This window comes from Physcomitrium patens, chromosome 15 (assembly GCF_059467195.1).
Source record: "Physcomitrium patens ecotype Gransden chromosome 15, ASM5946719v1, whole genome shotgun sequence".
NCBI lineage: Eukaryota > Viridiplantae > Streptophyta > Bryopsida > Funariales > Funariaceae > Physcomitrium > Physcomitrium patens.
Window position 1 is genome coordinate 8,393,601 of NC_143424.1, and position 19,645 is coordinate 8,413,245.

At 38.1% G+C, this 19,645-nt stretch overlaps 2 protein-coding genes across 2 annotated transcripts; both read left to right on the forward strand.

Moving 5' to 3' along the window:
• The first annotated feature begins 9,997 nt into the window (after nt 1–9,997).
• Nucleotides 9,998–13,197, forward strand: LOC112292653 (pentatricopeptide repeat-containing protein At5g46580, chloroplastic). Its single transcript, XM_024541357.3, has 3 exons — nt 9,998–10,690; nt 10,857–11,181; nt 11,355–13,197. Exons 1-3 carry the CDS (start codon nt 10,293–10,295, stop codon nt 12,783–12,785), a joined length of 2,154 nt encoding a protein of 717 aa, XP_024397125.1. The 5' UTR covers nt 9,998–10,292; the 3' UTR covers nt 12,786–13,197.
• Nucleotides 13,198–16,444: 3,247 nt separating this feature from the next.
• On the forward strand, nt 16,445–18,623 carry LOC112291989 (E3 ubiquitin-protein ligase CSU1). The gene is made up of 2 exons (XM_024540037.3): nt 16,445–17,518; nt 17,806–18,623. The coding sequence occupies exons 1-2, from the start codon at nt 17,280–17,282 to the stop codon at nt 18,482–18,484; spliced, it is 918 nt and encodes a 305-aa protein (XP_024395805.1). The 5' UTR covers nt 16,445–17,279; the 3' UTR covers nt 18,485–18,623.
• Nucleotides 18,624–19,645: the final 1,022 nt, after the last annotated feature.

Below are 19,645 nucleotides of genomic sequence, written 5' to 3' on the forward strand. Positions count from 1 at the left end.
TGATAGGTGCAAAAGTATTTATACACGTAGCAAAAGAAGGATCAACTTTTGCTATTTATGCTGCACCTATTTCTGAAAACGTAAAGACTTCAAGTGGCATTGTCACGGACATACATATAATTACCTATATGAATAGATAAAAGTATGTAAAAGTAGATAAAAGTAGGTTAATTGTGTAATATCTTCTAGAGAAGCTTCTTAGAAGCTTCATAGATGCTGCTTTGACTTTATAGGAGTCTATAGTTGACTTTTAGGCTAGAAACTTGGTCAACAAGTTAGCCATGTGCCACACATGTTGGAAGCTTAAAGAACAAGCTAACTACGTGGTCCATCCATAGAAAACTTGCCTTGTAAGCAAAGGCATGTGGCCTAGAAAGTCAACATATATTGGAGGTCTTATAGAACATCGCCATGTGGCTTCTAGTTAGATAGTATATATAGAGGCAAGAGTGAAGCCCTCTTCACTCTTGTCAACTCCTTTCTTGCTTCTAGTCTAGTTTCAAGGGTCTCTAGTTTTCTTGTATTTTGGCAATAGCCATTCCAGTTTCTTTCTTAATATACATACTTCTATTTTGTCCTATTTCTTTTTTGAGAAAAGTCTCACTTACTCTTTAGCTTTCATCAAGTTCTTGTCCTTGACAGATTGACAAGAGTACACTTACAATATCAGAGCTTTGTCTTTTCTTGATTAAGAGTGGATTACCCCTTTTTCTTGATAAGACATAAGCGCATTAGAAGTTGCGGATTACCCTCTTTTAAACTGATATTGTTCTTAGTATTTTCTTTGTTATCAATTCCTCTCTTCTATTTGTTTTGAGCGTTATTAGACATCTTCTCTTTTCTAAGTGCTACTATGGCAGAGCTTGTTGAAATGAAGAGTACAATGGCACAGATGCAAGAAAAATTGAGGGAGTTAATGCTTGCAATGCATCAACTCAATTTACCACCACAAGGAGCAACAAGAATGGTAGGAAGTGAAGATATAGAGATGATTGGGGCTGCTTCAACATCTGCACCAAACCATGTCCCTTCTCCCAGAATGGAACACCCTTCGAGTGTTAGAGAACCGAGAGTTGCCTTGCCCGAGAAGTTTGATGGTACCAGATCCAAGTTTCGAGGATTCATCAATCAGGTCCAACTAGTGATTGAACTTCAACCTCAGAGCTATCCAACTCCAGGGTCACAAGTTAGATTCATTGGTACACTTCTTTCAGGTTCAGCATTGTCATGGTTTTCATCTTTTCTTGAACGACGAGATCCAATATTGGATAATCTGGAGGCTTTTTTGGCGGAGTTTCGATCCATGTTTGGAGAACATGATGCAATTCGTGTTGCAACCAACAAGATCCGTATTTTGCAACAAGGCAATCGATCAGTAACATTATATGCTTCGCAATTTCGACAACTTGCAACTGATATCAAGTGGGATGATGCCGCACTTGTGAGTCAATTTCTCTACGAATTACAATATGAGGTAAAGAAATTGATGCTTAATTTACCTGATCCTCAAACATTGAGTCAAGCAATTGACTTTGCTGTGAAGTGCGACAATCGACTTTTTGAATTTCGATCCGAGAGTCGCACAAGTAGGCCTCAACGTTACTACAATTCAATGGCAACACCGACGTCTCCTCAACACATACCTTCAGAAGTAGAGGATATGCAAATTGATGCGGTACGTTTCAAACCTCTTATTGAGCAAGAAAAGTCTCGTCGTCGACAAGAAGGATTGTGCTTATATTGTGGAGAACCTAAGCACACTGCTCAACATTGTCCAAAGAAGCGACGTAACTACAAAATGAGGAGTACGGCTGTCAAAGAAGACAGTATGTCGGAAAACGAGTACGTCCAGCTACAATAGGGACCGTGCGGCTGGAATCTTGTACAACTTCTAATGAAGGTCCTATCCTCTCCTCAGAACCATCTCCTTGTTTTATAATAGATGTGCGTTTAGGACCTAATAATTACAAAGCCTCTGCCTTGATAGATTCAGGAGCCTCAGCTTGTTTTTTAGATGAAGAATTTGCTAGATGTCATAGAATATCATTAATACAAAAAACTAAACCTGTACACGTAGAAGTCATAGATGGTCGTCCCTTGTCTTCTGGAGATGTAACTCACGAAACACTTCCTGTAGATGTAGTAATAAATGGTCATAGTAGTTGCGTAATTTTTAATATAATTAGATCTCCCTCTAATCCAATAATTTTAGGCTTATCATGGTTAGAAAAGTATAATCCTCGAATAGATTGGATTTCTCGTAAACTTGATTTTCCTCGGAGCATTAGTAACAGTTCTATTAATCAAGTAAAAAAACCATGAGTCCAGTATAGTAAAACCCGTACTTATAGGTGCAAAAGCATTTATACACGCAGCAAAAGAAGGATCAACTTTTGCTATTTATGCTGCACCTATTTTTGAAAGCGTAAAGACTTCAAGTGGCATTCCAAGTCAATATCAAGATTATCAAGACGTTTTTGAGAAAAAGAATGCAGATATTCTTCCTGAGCATCGCCCATACGATTGTTCAATCGATCTCAAGGAAGGAACTCAGCCACCATTTGGACCAATTTACAGTTTATCGCAAGATGAGTTGGCTGAACTCAAGACATATATTGACGAGAATTTAGCGAAGAATTTCATACGCCATTCAAAATCTTCAGCAAGAGCTCCAATTTTATTCGTAAAGAAAAAAGATGGATCTTTACGAATGTGTGTTGACTATCGAGGACTCAACAAGATCACAATCAAGAACAGGTATCCATTACCTTTGATATCAGGACTCCTTGACCAGTTGAATCAAGCTAAGATCTATACAAAAATAGATCTAAGAGGAGCATATAATCTAGTACGGATCAAAGAAGGAGATGAATGGAAGACTGCGTTTCGAACCAGGTACGGGCATTTTGAATATAATGTCATGCCTTTTGGACTCACGAATGCACCAGCTGCTTTTCAACATCTCATGAATGATGTATTTCGTGAATTCTTAGACAATTTTGTCGTCTGCTACCTAGACGATATCCTGATTTATTCTAAGAATGTTGAAGAACATGAAATACATGTTCGTCAAGTATTACAAAAACTCAGAGATGCAGGATTGTACGCCAAGATGGAAAAGTGTGTATTTCACACTACTCAAGTTGACTTTTTAGGATACATCATTTCAAATGATGGTCTTATGATGGATTCTAAGAAAGTCCAAACAATCATGGATTGGAAGATTCCAAAGACTGTAAGAGATGTCCAATGTTTCTTGGAATTTGCCAATTACTATCGGATCTTCATCAAAGACTTCTCACGAGTTGCAGCTCCACTTACACGCTTGATTAGTAAAGATAAATTCCAATGGAATCAAGAAGCGGAAGCAGCATTTGAAGCCTTGAAGACATCGTTTGTCTCTGCACCAGTCTTATATCGTGTTGATTTTTCCAAGACATTTTTTATGGAAACAGACGCATCGGATTTTGCCTTGGGTGCAGTTTTATCACAAATGGGAACAGATGACAAACTTCATCCGATAGCTTTTCATTCAAGAAAATTCTCAGCAGCCGAGATCAATTATGAGATCCACGATAAAGAACTTCTTGCAATCGTGGATTCCTTTCAAGAATGGCGTCATTATCTAGAAGGTGCTTCTAGTCCAGTCACTGTGTATACAGATCACAAGAACCTCGAGTATTTCATGTCAGCACGCGTGTTGAATCGTTGTCAAGCTCGTTGGAGTATGTCTTTGTCAAGATTCGACTTCATTATCACTTATCGGCCAGGAAAACAACAAGGTTTGTCCGATGCCCTGTCTAGACGTTCTTATTTTGCACCAAAAGAAGGAGATGCAGCTTTTGAGCAACAAAGAACGGTCCTCTTGAAACCGGAGCAATTTCATCTCCGAGCAGTGAAATCAACATTGACTGTTGATTCAACTTTTCTCAAGCAAATCCAGTCCAGTATGTCCTCAGACCCTCTTGTTCATGATATCGAGAATAATTCTTCCAAGTCTCATGATTCTTCTAAGTTCGAGTTCAAGAATAATCTATTATATTTTGAAGGACGCCTATATGTTCCAGAAAGAAAAGCACGTTTGCGTATTCTTCAAGCACGTCATGACTTTCCAGCAGCAGGGCACTTTGGATATAATAAGACTCTGGAACTCATATCAAGAGATTTTTGGTGGCCACAAATGTGGAAGTCAGTCAAAGACTTTGTACAATCATGTGATATTTGTTCAAGATCAAAAATTCCTCGACATCGACCTTACGGACTTCTTCAGCCATTACCTATACCAAAACAACCATGGTCTTCTGTTTCTATGGATTTCATCACAGATCTTCCAAACTCAAGATATTATGATTCTATATTTGTGATAGTAGATCGTTTCACCAAGATGGCACATTTTATGCCATGTACAAAATCTATCACAGGTGAAGAAACAGCTAAGCTTTTCATTGATAATATCTATCGCTATCATGGATTACCTAAAGATATCATATCGGATAGGGGAACTCAATTTGTGTCGAGATTCTGGAGGACTCTTTTCAAGATTTTAAAAGTGGACATAAAGCTATGTTCAGCTTTCCATCCTCAAACTGATGGACAAACAGAGCGCGTAAACCAAGTCTTGGAACAGTATTTAAGGTGTACCATCAACTACCAACAAGATGATTGGACAAACCTTCTGCCATTGGCAGAGTTTGCTTATAATAATACGGTACATTCTTCCACGCAACAAACACCTTTCTTTGCCAATTATGGCTATCATCCACGACTTGATACTTTTGATTTTTCAAAAGTTGATAATCCTGCAGCAGAAGATATGGCAAATCGGTTGTCAGAGTTACATGCAATAATGAAGGCGCAGTTGAAGAAAGCTCAAGAACGACAAAAGATAAATGCAGATGTATATCGTAAAGAGCAACCACAACTCAACGTGGGTGATAAGGTATGGCTACTTCGTCGCAATATCAAGACCACTCGACCTTGTGACAAATTGGACTATCGTAGGCTTGGCCCCTTTTCTGTTTCTGAACAGATCAACCCAGTTGCATATCGGTTACATCTACCGGAGTCAATGAAGATCCATCCTATATTCCACGTGTCTCTTCTTGAACCATATAAGACAGTGGATATACAAGGAAGAAGACAAATGCCACCGCCTCCTATAGAAGTAGATAATAATGAAGAATTTGAGGTGGAAGAGATATTAGACTCAAGGCGGCGCCGAAATAAGCTGGAATATCTTGTTCATTGGTGCGGATATGATATTAGTGAGCGCACATGGGAGCCATCCAGGAATCTAGCAAATGCATCAGCTAAAGTCAAAGTTTTTCATCAACGACATCCATCAAAACCAAGATGAAAACCTCTCTTATAAAAGAGACAAGATTGAGGAAGTTATGAAGGCCTCAACAGTGATCAAATAACAGGGTGGTCTTCTCGCCCTGGAATGGGACACTATCGATGGCTAAGAGGACCCATCAACTATCTTCGAAGAGAACAAAGATCAGAGTATGTAGCAAATACAATTCGCCGCATATTAGATTTTCTCAATATATAATCACCGCTCCTCGTGGAACTCGTCCCTAGAAGGGGGGGTAATGTCACGGACATACATATAATTACCTATATAGATAAAAGTATGTAAAAGTAGATAAAAGTAGGTTAATTGTGTAATATCTTCTAGAGAAGCTTCTTAGAAGCTTCATAGACGCTGCTTTGACTTTATAGGAGTCTATAGTTGACTTTTAGGTTAGAAACTTGGTCAACAAGTTAGCCATGTGCCACACATGTTGGAAGCTTAAAGAACAAGCTAACTACGTGGTCCATCCATAGAAAACTTGCCTTGCAAACAAAGGCATGTGGCCTAGAAAGTCAACATATATTGGAGGTCTTATAGAACATCGCCACGTGGCTTCTAGTTAGATAGTATATATAGAGGCAAGAGTGAAGCCCTCTTCACTCTTGTCAACTCCTTTCTTGCTTCTAGTCTAGTTTCAAGGGTCTCTAGTTTTCTTGTATTTTGGCAATAGCCATTCCAGTTTCTTTCTTAATATACATATTTCTATTTTGTCCTATTTCTTTTTGAGAAAAGTCTCACTTACTCTTTAGCTTTCATCGAGTTCTTGTCCCTGACACTTTATAAAATAATAAACTTTAGAATATATGGTCAAGTTACAAGTATATTTCAAGTTTTTATATGCAAATCTATTATGTCTATATACATATCTATACAATACACTCTATCTAAAATTGTAAGAATTTTGATAAAAATAAGAAATTAATAGTCAATTAACTAAATAGTAGTTAAGTGGTGTTGATAGAATAAAGTACATATTTATTCACCAAATTAAAATACATGATAGTATTTGGCATATTTTTAGCACTTCTTTGCATCTTCATCATTTATAGTAATACACTTACAGAAATAAATTTCAATTAGTTAGCTTACACGAAGTAATTTTCATAAGAATTGAATAATTAATATATTGATAAAAATAAATTCATAACTAACAAAATACCATAATATGCATGACTCACTTATCAAACTTATTATATCAAGTAAAGCAATGTTTAGTTTGATTTGTTATAAGGAATTAGAAATCCATCAATAACACAATTAAGGTGTATTTGTAGCTTTAGAAACAATAGCTTGGTCCATGTGTTGCTTTTTAGCCATAGCTCAATACTTGACAATTAAACATATTGCCAAGACATATGTATTTTATCTTAAATTGCAACACAATTAATACCCATAGTATAAAGAAATAAAATTTGTCTCTAATTAGTTGTATACTAAGAATTCTCTTAATCTTTATATACTTCATCATATTATGGATAGTTTCACTTGGACTTGACTTATAGAGAGTTAGATATGATAATATTGGCACAATTATAGATGGCTTTAAACTCAAGGTGTCATTGCTGTGTTTCAACAATACCAACTTTAAATAACACATATTTATGTCGATTGGGCCTGCAAGATAGATCTAAATGAAGTTTGATTTGATTCTTAACTATGATATATTCTTTAATCATTAGCTACTTTGGATCTACATTAGAGATGAGTTAACATGACTAGCAATATTATCACAAAAAAATTAGATAATAATTTGTAGGCACTCTAACAATATTTTTATGTAATTGAGATAGATCAATTTCATTTGTTCAAAAAATAAGAATATTTTCATAGATTTTAGTCATTAGACCAAAGAATTCCTTAACAAAGAAAGGTGTAAGGTTAAAGATATATTAATCTAATCACTTTGAGTGGTATTTTGACTTAAAAAATTATTTTAAAGAGTGAGGTTTAATTGGCAATAAAACGTAAGAATAAATTGAATCAAAAACTAAGTAATGTACTATGAATTAGATATCTAAAAAAGCCTTAATAATGACCATGTCAATTTGAAAACAAATAAGGGATATAAAGATGAGAATAAAAGAGATAATTATTTAATATCTTTAGCCAATCTTGTCAAAGAAGGGAACCAAAACCTATGTTGGAAATAAAAAAAGAGAAGAGTCAAGATCCATATCAAGATAAGAAAAAAAAAATTAATGAGTTAATAAGAAGCTTTAGATGTATGTATAGACATAATAAGTATGTATATAGTAACTAAGAGTGTGCTTATAGCCTAAGCCTAAAATATATCAAATATAGTCAAACATTCACTAAAATATATTTAATATGTTAAATATATGAATAAAAATAATTCATTTACTTTAAAATTTTATTTTTAAATTTTATTTTATTCAATCTAATTTTTTAATAGTTAATAAAAAAATTCAAAGAATTTTAATAAGTAATTTTTAAAATAATTTTGAAATCTTATAATTAAAAAAGTAGATTTTAATTTGAAATTCTAATATAATTAGTTGATATTTTGTTTTTTTTTCAAATTTTATCATATTAAAAAAATTAATATTTTTTAAAAATTAAATAATCAAAAAAAATATTAAATTTATTAAAAATAATTTAATTCATTTAAATAAAAAAATACAAATTAGCTAATTTAAATTCTTGAAGTTAGATTTTTACATTTATTTGATTTAAAATTTTATACTTGATAAGATTTGTTTAATCTCATAAAGGATTAAAAATTAAAAATTTTCATTTCCAAGTTTTAAACCTTATTAGTTTTTATTAATTTTTAATTTAAATTTATTATCTACTGATAAACATGTAATCAAATTATTTTTTTCTATTTTCCGTACATATGTCTAACATTGATTTTTTATAGTTGCCTAACCTTTACTTTTCAATCTCTGTCAGAAAGACGTTGATTTTGTGGTTGTATTAGTTTAAAACTTTTTTGATGCATGTCTCAAATAATAAGAATAAATTTTAAAAATGTAAAACTGATTTTACAAAACCATATTAAGTGAAAAAGAAATAGAAATTTATATATCTCAAAATTATTATTTGATACTAATATCTTAATTTTATATATATATATATATATATATATATCATTTAGCTTTGGAACTGTTTGACTATTTTAAAGTTTTTGTTTTATGTTCTTTTAATGAATAAGATTTGCCTCTATGTATTCACAAAAATAAGGATTAATCCTTGTCTTAATAGACAGACATTAAGATTTCTATGCCTACATGTAGAAGATTTTGGAAGCCATACAATAATTATTATCAAACAAAAGTCAACTTCAATAACAATAATCATTATACTCTGAAACATTTTTAGATAACTATTTCTTTTAAGATAAAAAATATTAAGATTTTTCTTTGCATTATTTTGAAGATTTCCAAATCATGAATAATTTATAACAAATCAAACAATTGAAGGATTACAAAGATTTTATATTTTTCTATTGAATTAATTTGTAAGATTGCTTTGACATGTACATATATATAACTTTATCCAACTCAATTCATTTGAAAATCAATTTTGTGGTTTTTATTTGATTTTTTGTTGTTTCAATACACCAAAGATGATGGAGTTTATTCTCTTTAATCTTGTTTTTTAAAGAGTTGAAACAAGGATCTATCACTACAGTATATATGACAGAAAAATTTAGTGTAAGTTTTTGGTACTTTGAAATACAACACCATCTTTTTGAAAGAAGCCTAGTTTTCAACATGAAAGATTCAAATGCTCAAATTTTCAAATATTTCAGCACTGCTTACAATTTATCTTCATTACATCAGATATGCCATCATCTTGGTTTACACGTTTTGCCACCTATTCTACAGAAGATTTTTCCACCTATTCTTCATTGGTTAAAAAATAAATAAAATAAATAAAAAATAAACAGTGTATCAAGATTTAATGTAGTAGTCATAAAGTAATACAATTCAAGAGAAAATAATGATAATAATAATAATAATAATACATCATACAACTGTATTTTCCCACGATGGTATATGAATGCAAGTATCTTTGATATACTTAATATAATACAACTGTTCTCAAATTATGATTTAGATTCTTATGCTAATTTGTTTCAGATAGAGAATATTGAAAATCTTGTTGTCAGAGATTAATATTTTTTTTATAAAAAAATCATTGATGAATCTAGTTTGAAATATAATGAAGCTCGATACAATACAAAAACTGCCTTATCTTCAATATCATCACAAAATATGCATGTGAATAAAATTCCACAACATTTGAATGTTTATAAAAACTGGACATAATATACTTATATTATTTTTTCCACTAAAATGTCTGAAAGTTGACACTAATAGCAGAGAAAAGTTTATTTTTATTTTTATTGTTATTTCTTTTCTTTTTCAATACGTATTTAAAAAGTAAAAAATAGAACTCATAAATAACGATCGGTATAAAGCGACTGACAGCACACGGTCTCCTCTCCTCGTATCCTGTTGATATCCGTTTCATATCGGTCGGAGCTGCTACTGAGGTGATACCATGGCACACAGATGTCAGTGTAGAAACCAAAGAATGAATGGTAATATTCGCATGAGTGGTTGAATGGATGAATGAATCCCGCAACGGAGTAGGCTTATCCAGAAGAAGAGTGTCGTTCTGGAAACCACGCGCTCCAGCAATCTGGATGCTGGAGGTTTACAATAGGGTTTAGGAGGTTCCGCGACGGAAATTGCTGCCGGATTTGAAGGTTCTGTGTCGTGGCGAGTGTCTCTTCCTGCTCAATTGGACACCAGGGCCTCGAATTTTCCTGCTACTCGAGCTTCAGTTGCATTTTCCAACTTGCGAAGTGGAGACTGGAGGAATTTTGGGAGCTCAGTGGTAGGAGATTGAATAGTCTCCGCAGGTGGATTTGCGCAGTGTATGTTTTGATTTGTAGGCGAGTGCGATGGCTCTAGCTCCCCACTGTCTTGGCCATGGGAGCTGTATGCCTGCACACCCTTTTGGCCCAGGACAAGTTATCGTTTCCACAAGGATGCGAATTGTGATGACTTGCAGCAGTAATATTATACACAATGAGGAAACGTTGCAATCTGAGGATTCAAGTCGCGTTAGCAGTAGCAAAAATGGTAGTGGAAATGAGGGCAGCGATGGTGAGCAGCACAAGACGCTGCGAGAGCAATTGCGCTTGTTAAACCTGAACAGCATGAGTAAGAGAGGGTCGGGAGCGAGGTCGGTGAATGTGGAGACGCCCGTTAAGAGCAATAGTCGCAGTGCTAGGCCATCGAAGGGTGGGGGTAGCGGTACTGTAATGAACTCTGTCGTCGTTGGACGAGTACTCGAAATGTGAGAATCTTGACTGCTTGTCTTTTACAAGATCCCAGTGATGCTTGCTTTAAATTCGTGGAGATATCATGTCACTTTCTTTCTTACTTGCAAATTTCTAAAATGTAAGTTAGTCGTCAGTTGTATTTTATTTTTATTTTTTTCTGAATCTTCAATTGTGCTGCAGATTAAAGACTGCAAATGAGAGTGAAGAAGGAGTTGCGTTGGCAATGAAACAATTTGAAGGTTCATTTGACCCTTACGACGTTGTCGCTATTCTCAATTCGTTAAAGAGTTGGAGACAGGCGCTGTTGTTGTTCAGATGGTTGCGAGCTGAACATAGCTCAAGTCTCAATATCTACACTTACAATGTGATGCTGAAGGTGCTACGGCGCGGGCGTCAATGGGAGTTCTCTCAACAAATTGCTGAGGATATGGCCAATGCCGACGTTCGCCCTGATAACATCACGTATAGTACGCTCATCAGCTGTGCCAATCGCTGCAATTACCAGGTTTGTCATGCCCTGCCCTAATTTCTTGTTAATTGCAGAAAGATTCTATTCCAAGAGACAATATCCTATTTTTGATTCGTTTAAACCGAGATGAAGTCTTGATTAGTGTATATAGTTCTTTAAACTTTAACGAAGGCTGTTGTGCTTACACAACTCTTCTCGCCTTCTGTTAGGATGCGGCAATGGCATGGTTTGACAGGATGCACGAAGCAGGGTGCGTTCCTGATGTGGTCACTTACAGCACCATGATAGATGTGTATGGAAAAATGGGCAAGTATGACGAAGCCATCGCGCTATACGAACGTGTGAAACAAGCAGGTTGGAAGCCGGACAAGGTCACTTACGGCACCATGGTGCGGCTTTTTGGAAGAGCAGGGTATATTAGAGCGGCAGTCTCTATATTTGAGGAAATGAAAGGGTCTGGCGTCCAGCCCGACGCGATTGTGTACAACATCATGATCGCCTGTCTTGGTCGTGCGGGTAGGATGGGCCACGCTCTGAAGGTTTTTGAAGAAATGGAGCGAGAAGGAGTGAAGCCTAATGCCGTGACACTGAGCACAGTGATGGAAACTTACAGCAGGTGCGGCAATGTCATGGAGGGATTGGAAGTTTTTCAACGTCTGCGACAGGGTGTAGCTTGTGATGTCATTGTATACAATGCAGTGCTCAAAATGTGTAGAGAAGCTGGGTTGGCATCTGAAGCAGAGCAGTATTTGAGAGAGATGACAGAGTCTGGCCATCAGCCCAACGACTGGACTTACAGAAATATGATCAGTGTATATGCGAAGAAGGGTATGGCTGTGGAGGCGCATAGAACCTTTTCACAGATGGTTGAAGCTGGATATCAAATTGATGTTATGGCTTACACGAGTCTTCTCCAAGCGTATGGGAACGCCAAAGAATACAACAAGGTCCAAGAGATTCTGGACGAGATGACGTCGGTGAACTGCGCTCCTGATGAGCGGCTGTGCTGTGTAATTCTCAATCTTCTCGACTCATGCGACACAGATGAAGAGCTTGGGATTCTCCGCAGCTGCCTGAGGATGTGTAGCTCAACGATGGATACTATTGTTGGACAGATATTTGAAGAGAACCTTGTGTTGAGGGAGTTACGGGGCGAGTTGCAGTCATTGTTGAGTGACATCACAGAGGAAGCTCACAAACCAATTTGTAATTCCTTAATGCAGTTGTCTTGGCACAAGGGAGACCGCAACCACTCATTTCAGCTTTTGTCACTCTTTCGCGTGCTGGGCGTGTACACAGGATTGCAGACGAAATCTCCAACTATGTGGTCCCTGCATCTGCGGTCTCTTTCGACTGGCGCGGCTCATTGTGCTCTTCTGAGCTGGTTATCATCTGTGAGGTATGCCATCAAAGAAGGTCAAGAGCTTCCCGGCAGAATTATTATTGAGACTGGAGTGGGCAATCAACTGAACGCAGATGAGTTTCGGCTTATTGTCGTCATTTCTTCTCTTTTGAAAGAGTGTTCCTCTCCTTTTAAAGAATGTGCTGATCGAAAAGACTGGTTGGAAGCCTCAGGTGTAGACGTCACGCAATGGTTAGAGAGCACATCTTTGGATCTCCCCACAGTCAACACTAATTAGATCAGATTATATAATCACCATTTAAGTGGATGTGATAACCTGGCTCTACTCTGCTCTGCTGGCCAATTAGGTAGAAGTTAAATGGTTACGAATCATATGCTTTTCCTTGGCTTGAGTAGTGTATAATTTGAGGACTGAATGATTCTTATCTCATAGATCCCCACAGAAGAGCTTTAATTAAGTAAGAATCCCAACGCGGAGCCTGTTTGTTAACCAAGAATTTCTTTTAGACCCGCTAGGGGAGGCGTAAGCATCAGAAGTGGGTATTTCTGAAAGCCTTGATAGTTGCTGCTTTTTCCTCAGGCTTCAGTCCTAGGGGTGTCTCATTAAATTTTGCAGTTAGTACATTTGTGGTGCGTTGTGATATAGTTAATCTCTACATCATGAATATAAATGCATTCTTAGATGAAAATTGTCCCCCATTTGATCCCTTTTATCTCACACTGCACAAACACAAAACTCTGTACAGGCCTATTCTTGTGTATATAACACTTCTGTTTGTGGGGTTGCATTGGTATGTCTCACACATGGAAATGCTGGAAACAAATTCGTCACATATCGTGCGATTGACTTCAATCGGCTAAAAATGACTTCGTTAGTGAGAGGATCAGGAGTTGGGTGCTTGCAGAGGGATCATTATTGCAAATCCAATCTCGCTGTTGATACATGTTGATGGCTGACTATTCTGGAACCAACTGATGTACACCCTGCAGATGTGTGCCATGCACACAGCTTGTGTTGTGTGCATTATATAAGGCAAGTTTTTGTGCCGACGATGCTCAAAGTTTGATTTAGATATTCGCTGTACTGAAAAGCTGAGTTTGTTGCTTGAGGAAATGTTTATGGACCGAATCTATTACTCCTGCGACAATTTAGAATTCGCCTATCGTGGTTTGCTTTGGGTGTCCGAAGGTATAATTTTGAAGCGTTGCTGGTTTTGACAATGTAGAGATTGACGATCTGAAGGTGACTTTAGTGGGGTCCAGTTAGTTCCGGCACCAACTCTTCCAAACAGGCTTGTGAGGGATTCGATTATACGCTGATTCAATTATACTTGTATATACCTGCCTCTCTAGAGCTCGCTACAAAGACTCGGACCTTAACTGCCTCACACTTGCCATTGGTTTGCAGTCAAATGTGATATGTTACGTTTGTCGCGTGCATTACGCAATGGGTAACTGGAAACCCTGAATTCGAAGAACTTTCCTTCTCTGCAACTATTCCGACATTATTCAAGATAAATCTAGTAACTCACCAACATTGTTGAGAACGAGAACGTTGGTTAACTTCAAGGTTGCCGTAAGACATCGTGGTTTTAAAGTCCGCACAAAAATATCGTGCCATCGATGAGAATGACCAATTCTTCTCAACCGCTTGTTAGCATGATCTTAAAAATTCTTCAACGCAACTTCAAGCAGACAAAAATTGCAGTTCTATGAGGCCACCTATTTACAGAAATATTGAGAAGCACCATTGAATCGTGTTATTCTATCCAAACCTTCTTCTAGCTCCTCATGGGTCCTCGCATTTCTGATCCAGAGCATCCAGCAGCTCTTCTGGAATGCTACCAACCTCAGAAGCAGATCCACTGCTCTTTTAAATGGACTGCAACTCAGTCCTTTAGAATTCAACTCTTCACGGAGATTACAACCCTGCTAACTCACACTCTCTCTCTCTCTCATTGATTCCAACCCCACTTGAACTCAGACGATTTTTTCTCCGAATACTTAAGCCTATCAAATCTCAGATGTCCCAGTAATATTACTTCTGTTCACGGGCTTGAGAGAAACAACTGAAAGTTACAGATTTTTTTGCAAAGAGGCATGGAGCTGAGAAAGCTTAGGCTACATGCCTATTCTGAGGGAGATTCTCCCTGTTTAGTTCATGTAGAATATTTGAAGTAAGGTTACTCCAGAGCATTTCGAGTCACTCGTGTAGGTGATCGTCTTGGTTGAAAGTAGTAGTCCACGCGTCCAATTGGGCATTGTCCAGCTTCGTTAACCAACTCATTTTTCTCATAGGTTTTTGGGTCGTTTAGCAACATTCAGCAGTATCGACTGATTCAATTTAAGCTTTCGACCGCGTGTGTTCTTTTACTAAATGATTAGACGTGCTCGTCCATTGTCATAATGGCATATGCGATGATTAAAATAGTAGGACAATAAACATAGGGATGTTTATTCTAAGGGTGCTGGAGAAGTTTCACACGGATAATTTCGACGATCATTTAGAAAACAAAGGACAACATAGCTATGGAGCTACTACTTCCTGGATCCTCAGTTCATTTTCACACTTTTTCTACACTGCCTCTCACCAATTACTCAATATGATACTTTCTTCCACTATCGTAATTAGCTTTTTTACAAGTAAAAAAGCAAGAGTTCTTCGCAATATCCACCACACATCTGATGAAAAAGCATCACCAGAAGCAAAACGAGTTCTGCTCACGGGCTTGCACCATATTTACAACATCAACTGCAAATCCAGTAAGCATGGCCAGATATCTCCTTTATGGAATCTTCTAAAGTGTGAATACAGAGGAACAACCTTTCTTCTTTCGTGAGCAAGAAATACAACTGACAAAACTGACAAAACCCACAAAAGTTCAGAATTGACCCAGAAACCTTGCACATTCTTCCTCACTGCATGCCAATTCCAACCGATTCACAGGAATTTTCACACCTCAGAATTTATGCAACTGCGAAGAGAAACTACCCTTACTCACTTCACTCCTTCTCGACCCAGATGACATTTCCAAGTAGCCTTGACGAAATGCGAAAGCAACAAGAGACAACAAAAATGTGGAACTCAACACCCTAACGACGATTTTCAGCCGATACGACGACGTGGAGATAGGTCCCACATAGGATTTGGTAGCTACACCGTCCCCGTTTTGGTAACTGGGGTTACATAAAACTGCGCCGTCGACAACGCGTTCAGTTGAGTTACACGAACAGAAAGAGCAGCGCCGCCTTTCAACAGTTGTTTCATCGGAAGGGTCCTTAACCATAATTTTCGCATGATAGAAGCTTGATAATTTTCGTGGATGTCTAGCTATAATTTTGGGTCAGGGGATTTGGGTCAGGATTTTCGGTGACCTTCGAGTGAAACTTCCGGCTCCCATGACGCTGGTGGCTGCAACATTGTAAAACTTGCCACGAATTGGAGGAGATTTGGTTATTGTTTAGAAACTCCAGAAATTCCTATGAAGTGGAAAGTCAACATCCCAGCTGATCTAAGATCCCGATTTCCAATAATACACCATGAGATTATGTAAGAATGCATAATTTTCAAACGCACTCACTGGCTTGAAACAAACTCTTGCACATTCTTTCGGAAGCATTTCCCACTATTTAATAAGAATGACATATATATATATGTTCAATGTTAAATGCGTGAAGGTACTCATAAGAATATGAATGCTGAGAGTTGGGACCCCCTGATGATTTTAATTTCCTATTGAGTTTGGAAATTTTAGAAACGGTATATCGATATCACGGTATAACGGTCTCTAACCATCAGGATATTACGGTGTGTAGGCATCACGGTATCATGCCACCACGGTATCTACGCACAGGCAGTCGGAAGCCTCCACCTACCGACCTCAGAAATCACCTGGCGTTGCTACCGACCAAGTCACCACTACCGCCCTTAAGTGAGGCTCCTACAGTAACGCTCTCCTCCCGCGCCACAATCCTTCTGTGCTCATCTAGATCACCATGCTGCTATCTCGCCCCCTGCTGGCATTTTTGCTTTTCCGTAACGGAGATGAGCGCTGCTTCTGTCTGTAACTTTTAGTGTTCGCATTGGAATCCTTTTGTTGTCTTCTGGTTTGGTTGCGATTCTCGCAGGGACTGGAAGTGAGAGGGGAAGAGGTTGGGAATTGACGGAGCTGCATTTGGGGGTTTACAGTCTGTTTTTGATTTGTTGTAGAACTTTTGAAGGTTTATTTTCAGGCTTCGCTGAAGTGAAGTGGGAATTAGATGACGTTGGCGGAGTTTGTGGTTGGTGGACTTGCTAAGTTCTGACGTTTGGTAGTGTAGATTTTGATTGGGTGGGGACTGCGTGGGTAATGAGCTGGGGTCAAAAGAGGGTGTTTTGTTTATTGAGAATCATGCTAACCAGCGAGTTTGTCAGCGCAAAGGTGCTCACTCGCTGCTGGATGTGGTCACTTTTAGAGCGTCTTACGGCTTGTATTGCATCTCCTGGTTATTAGGGCTGATCTTTGGCTCGCATTTTCCTGTTTTTGATTGTGTCCTTGAAGGTTGCTATTGGATTTGCGTTGGAAATTGCATACCTGTTTTGAGCTGCGCTCATATTGAGTTATTTCTGGGTTTGATTTGGTCGTTGTCAGGCATTGTAGGGACCGCTTGTTGTTTTGATTATAGCCGTGTTCTGCATAGGATAGTTTTCAGGGACTTTATCAGGGCTGTTTAATTTGGTGTCGACCCTACACTTTCCCTTGTAAAGATTTTGATTAGTTAAATATCCAGAATGCCACAACGTCATTCAAAGAATAACAATGATCTCGCGTTCTTTACGTACGATGAAAGGAAGAAATTAGGGTATGGCACTCAAAAGGAGCGGTTGGGGAAAGATTCCATAAAGCCCTTTGACTCGTGCTGCACATGTCTACAGCCTGTAGTCGATCCTCTGAGCTGTGGCAAAGGACATTTGTTTTGCAAGGAGTGTGTCTTTGAGTGCTTGCTAGCTCAGAAGAAGGACATCAAGAGGTGATATGTTTATTCCTGCTCAAGTTGATGGTCTCCACTTCGGCTTATGGTGACCCTGTTGAATGTGCGTGGAGCCTGGAAAACTAGAATTTGAACACTGGACTGCTGTTAAGCGCCATGCTGTCTAGTTGAGTAGGGTTGGAACTCTTGGCATTATTTAGTTCCGTGTCGCATTCGTTTTTCTCACAGTTGTTGATTGTGAGTCATAAAGCATGTTAGCAAGTTGTCTTATTTTCGCCGGTTTCGTCTACATGTTCCAACGAATGCTTCTGTTGGATTTGTTGCAGAAAGCTTGCTACTTTCACTCAGCAACAGAAGAGCGATAAAGAGGACGAGTTGGAGAAAATCACCGTTGAGAAGCAGCGAGAACTTGATGCGTTTGTTCGACAGAACAATTCTGCTGTGTCACACCAGCAAATCACTGGTCATCCGGGCGATCGCCATGAATTCCACGGGGCTAACAGTGTCAGGGTTACCTCTTACGAAGAAGAAGCACTTCGTACAATGAAGGCTTTTTGGTTGCCATCAGCAACACCTGGTGCAGTGGAACGGGTTTCAGCCCCCTCTTCAGACACCATATGCCCAGAGGGCAACGAGAAATTGAAATTGAAAGATTTGTTTCCAGTTGTCTTCACTGAAGTGCGAAACAGAGAGAAGAAAGAAGTTGATCTCGATGGTTTTAGGTACATGTGTCCCTCGTGTTCCGTTACCCTAACGAATACGCTAACACTCGTGGCTGTGAGTTCTTGCGGCCATGTCTTCTGTAAAAGATGTGCTGACAAGTTTATTGCGACAGACAAGGTGTGCTTAGATTGCAATAAACCCTGCAGGGCTAAGAACTTGATTACATTGGAGAAAGGAGGAACCGGATTTTCTGGTCATGATGAAAATCTGGAGGCCAAAGCTTTCAAACATGTAGGTAGTGGGACTGGTATGGGTCTCTCACGCCCCACAACAAAATTGTAGTTTATTCGGCACCTAGAACAATGGTAATTACTTTTCAAGGAGAGCCTGAGTTCTTTTACTTCTCCTTGGCACTAAAATTATTACTATTTCCGAAGATGAGGTTACACCTAGATGTGAAACCTCGTTCAGATTGCCATGACTTTTCCGGATTGAGGGTCAATGATTTGATATTTAATCTTAGCCAATCTGGGAGGGTTTTTTTTTTTTTTTTTTTTTTTGGCGGAAGTTTTGAAACATAGCCCTTTCTTTATTCTGCCCGAACCAATTTGTCAATTTCTGGTGTTGTGCACAGCATGTTCCATGTTGCAGGGTTGTGCTATGGCAATATTCCCATTGGAGTGGACGTGTCCCTTGTATGACAACGAAGATTGTAGAGATCTCCCATTGGTCGTGATTTGTGCACCAATGAAAGTTCTCTTGTGGATTCGCTCTCAATTTTGCTGATTAATATTTGCACCCTGATGGCTGTTATTTCGGTTTCTAATCTCGCGCTGCCCCTCGATGTCCTTGAACCTTATGCGAAGTAATTGTTTGACACCCTCATGCGGAACTATGATGATTGAGACCAAGGATTATTGTTTAATGTATTAGACTAGTCCTGAGAGCTTGACTCTTGACTTTTTCCGAAGTAACTGTCATCAGTAAAGAGTTCACTCTAAAGTGCTTTGGTTGGTGAAATTTGCACAGCAAGGATGAGTATGTATACTGTTTTGTATATAGGGATCACAAATTGGGATCGTAGTCCATAGGATTTTCTGGCCCACATGTACACTGTTTTGTTTATTTGATTTCACTTCAATTCCATGGATATGCCAACGGCTTCCGCTAGCCTTCACACAATTACCATCTTAGTCAAAGCATCAGGGGAAAGGTACTTCCATGGAATGTTATTCAGGGTTTCGAAGCGTTCGAGCTTAGGAAAAATCTGGCATTGTTGTGTCACTCCAATCTCTCATTTTCACTTGTTGATGACCACCAAAAGAAACTAGCGAAGGACTTGAAAACCTGTCCACTCTTTCACACTCTCTTAATTAGCTTCGACAATAATGAAATTTATTTAGGCTTGTCGTTGGTCACTGCGCCGATTTTTTAATGAAGCGTGATCGATGGTTTGCTGCTCAACCATTGACTCAAGAAAGTTATGTGCCCCAGCCAGACAAA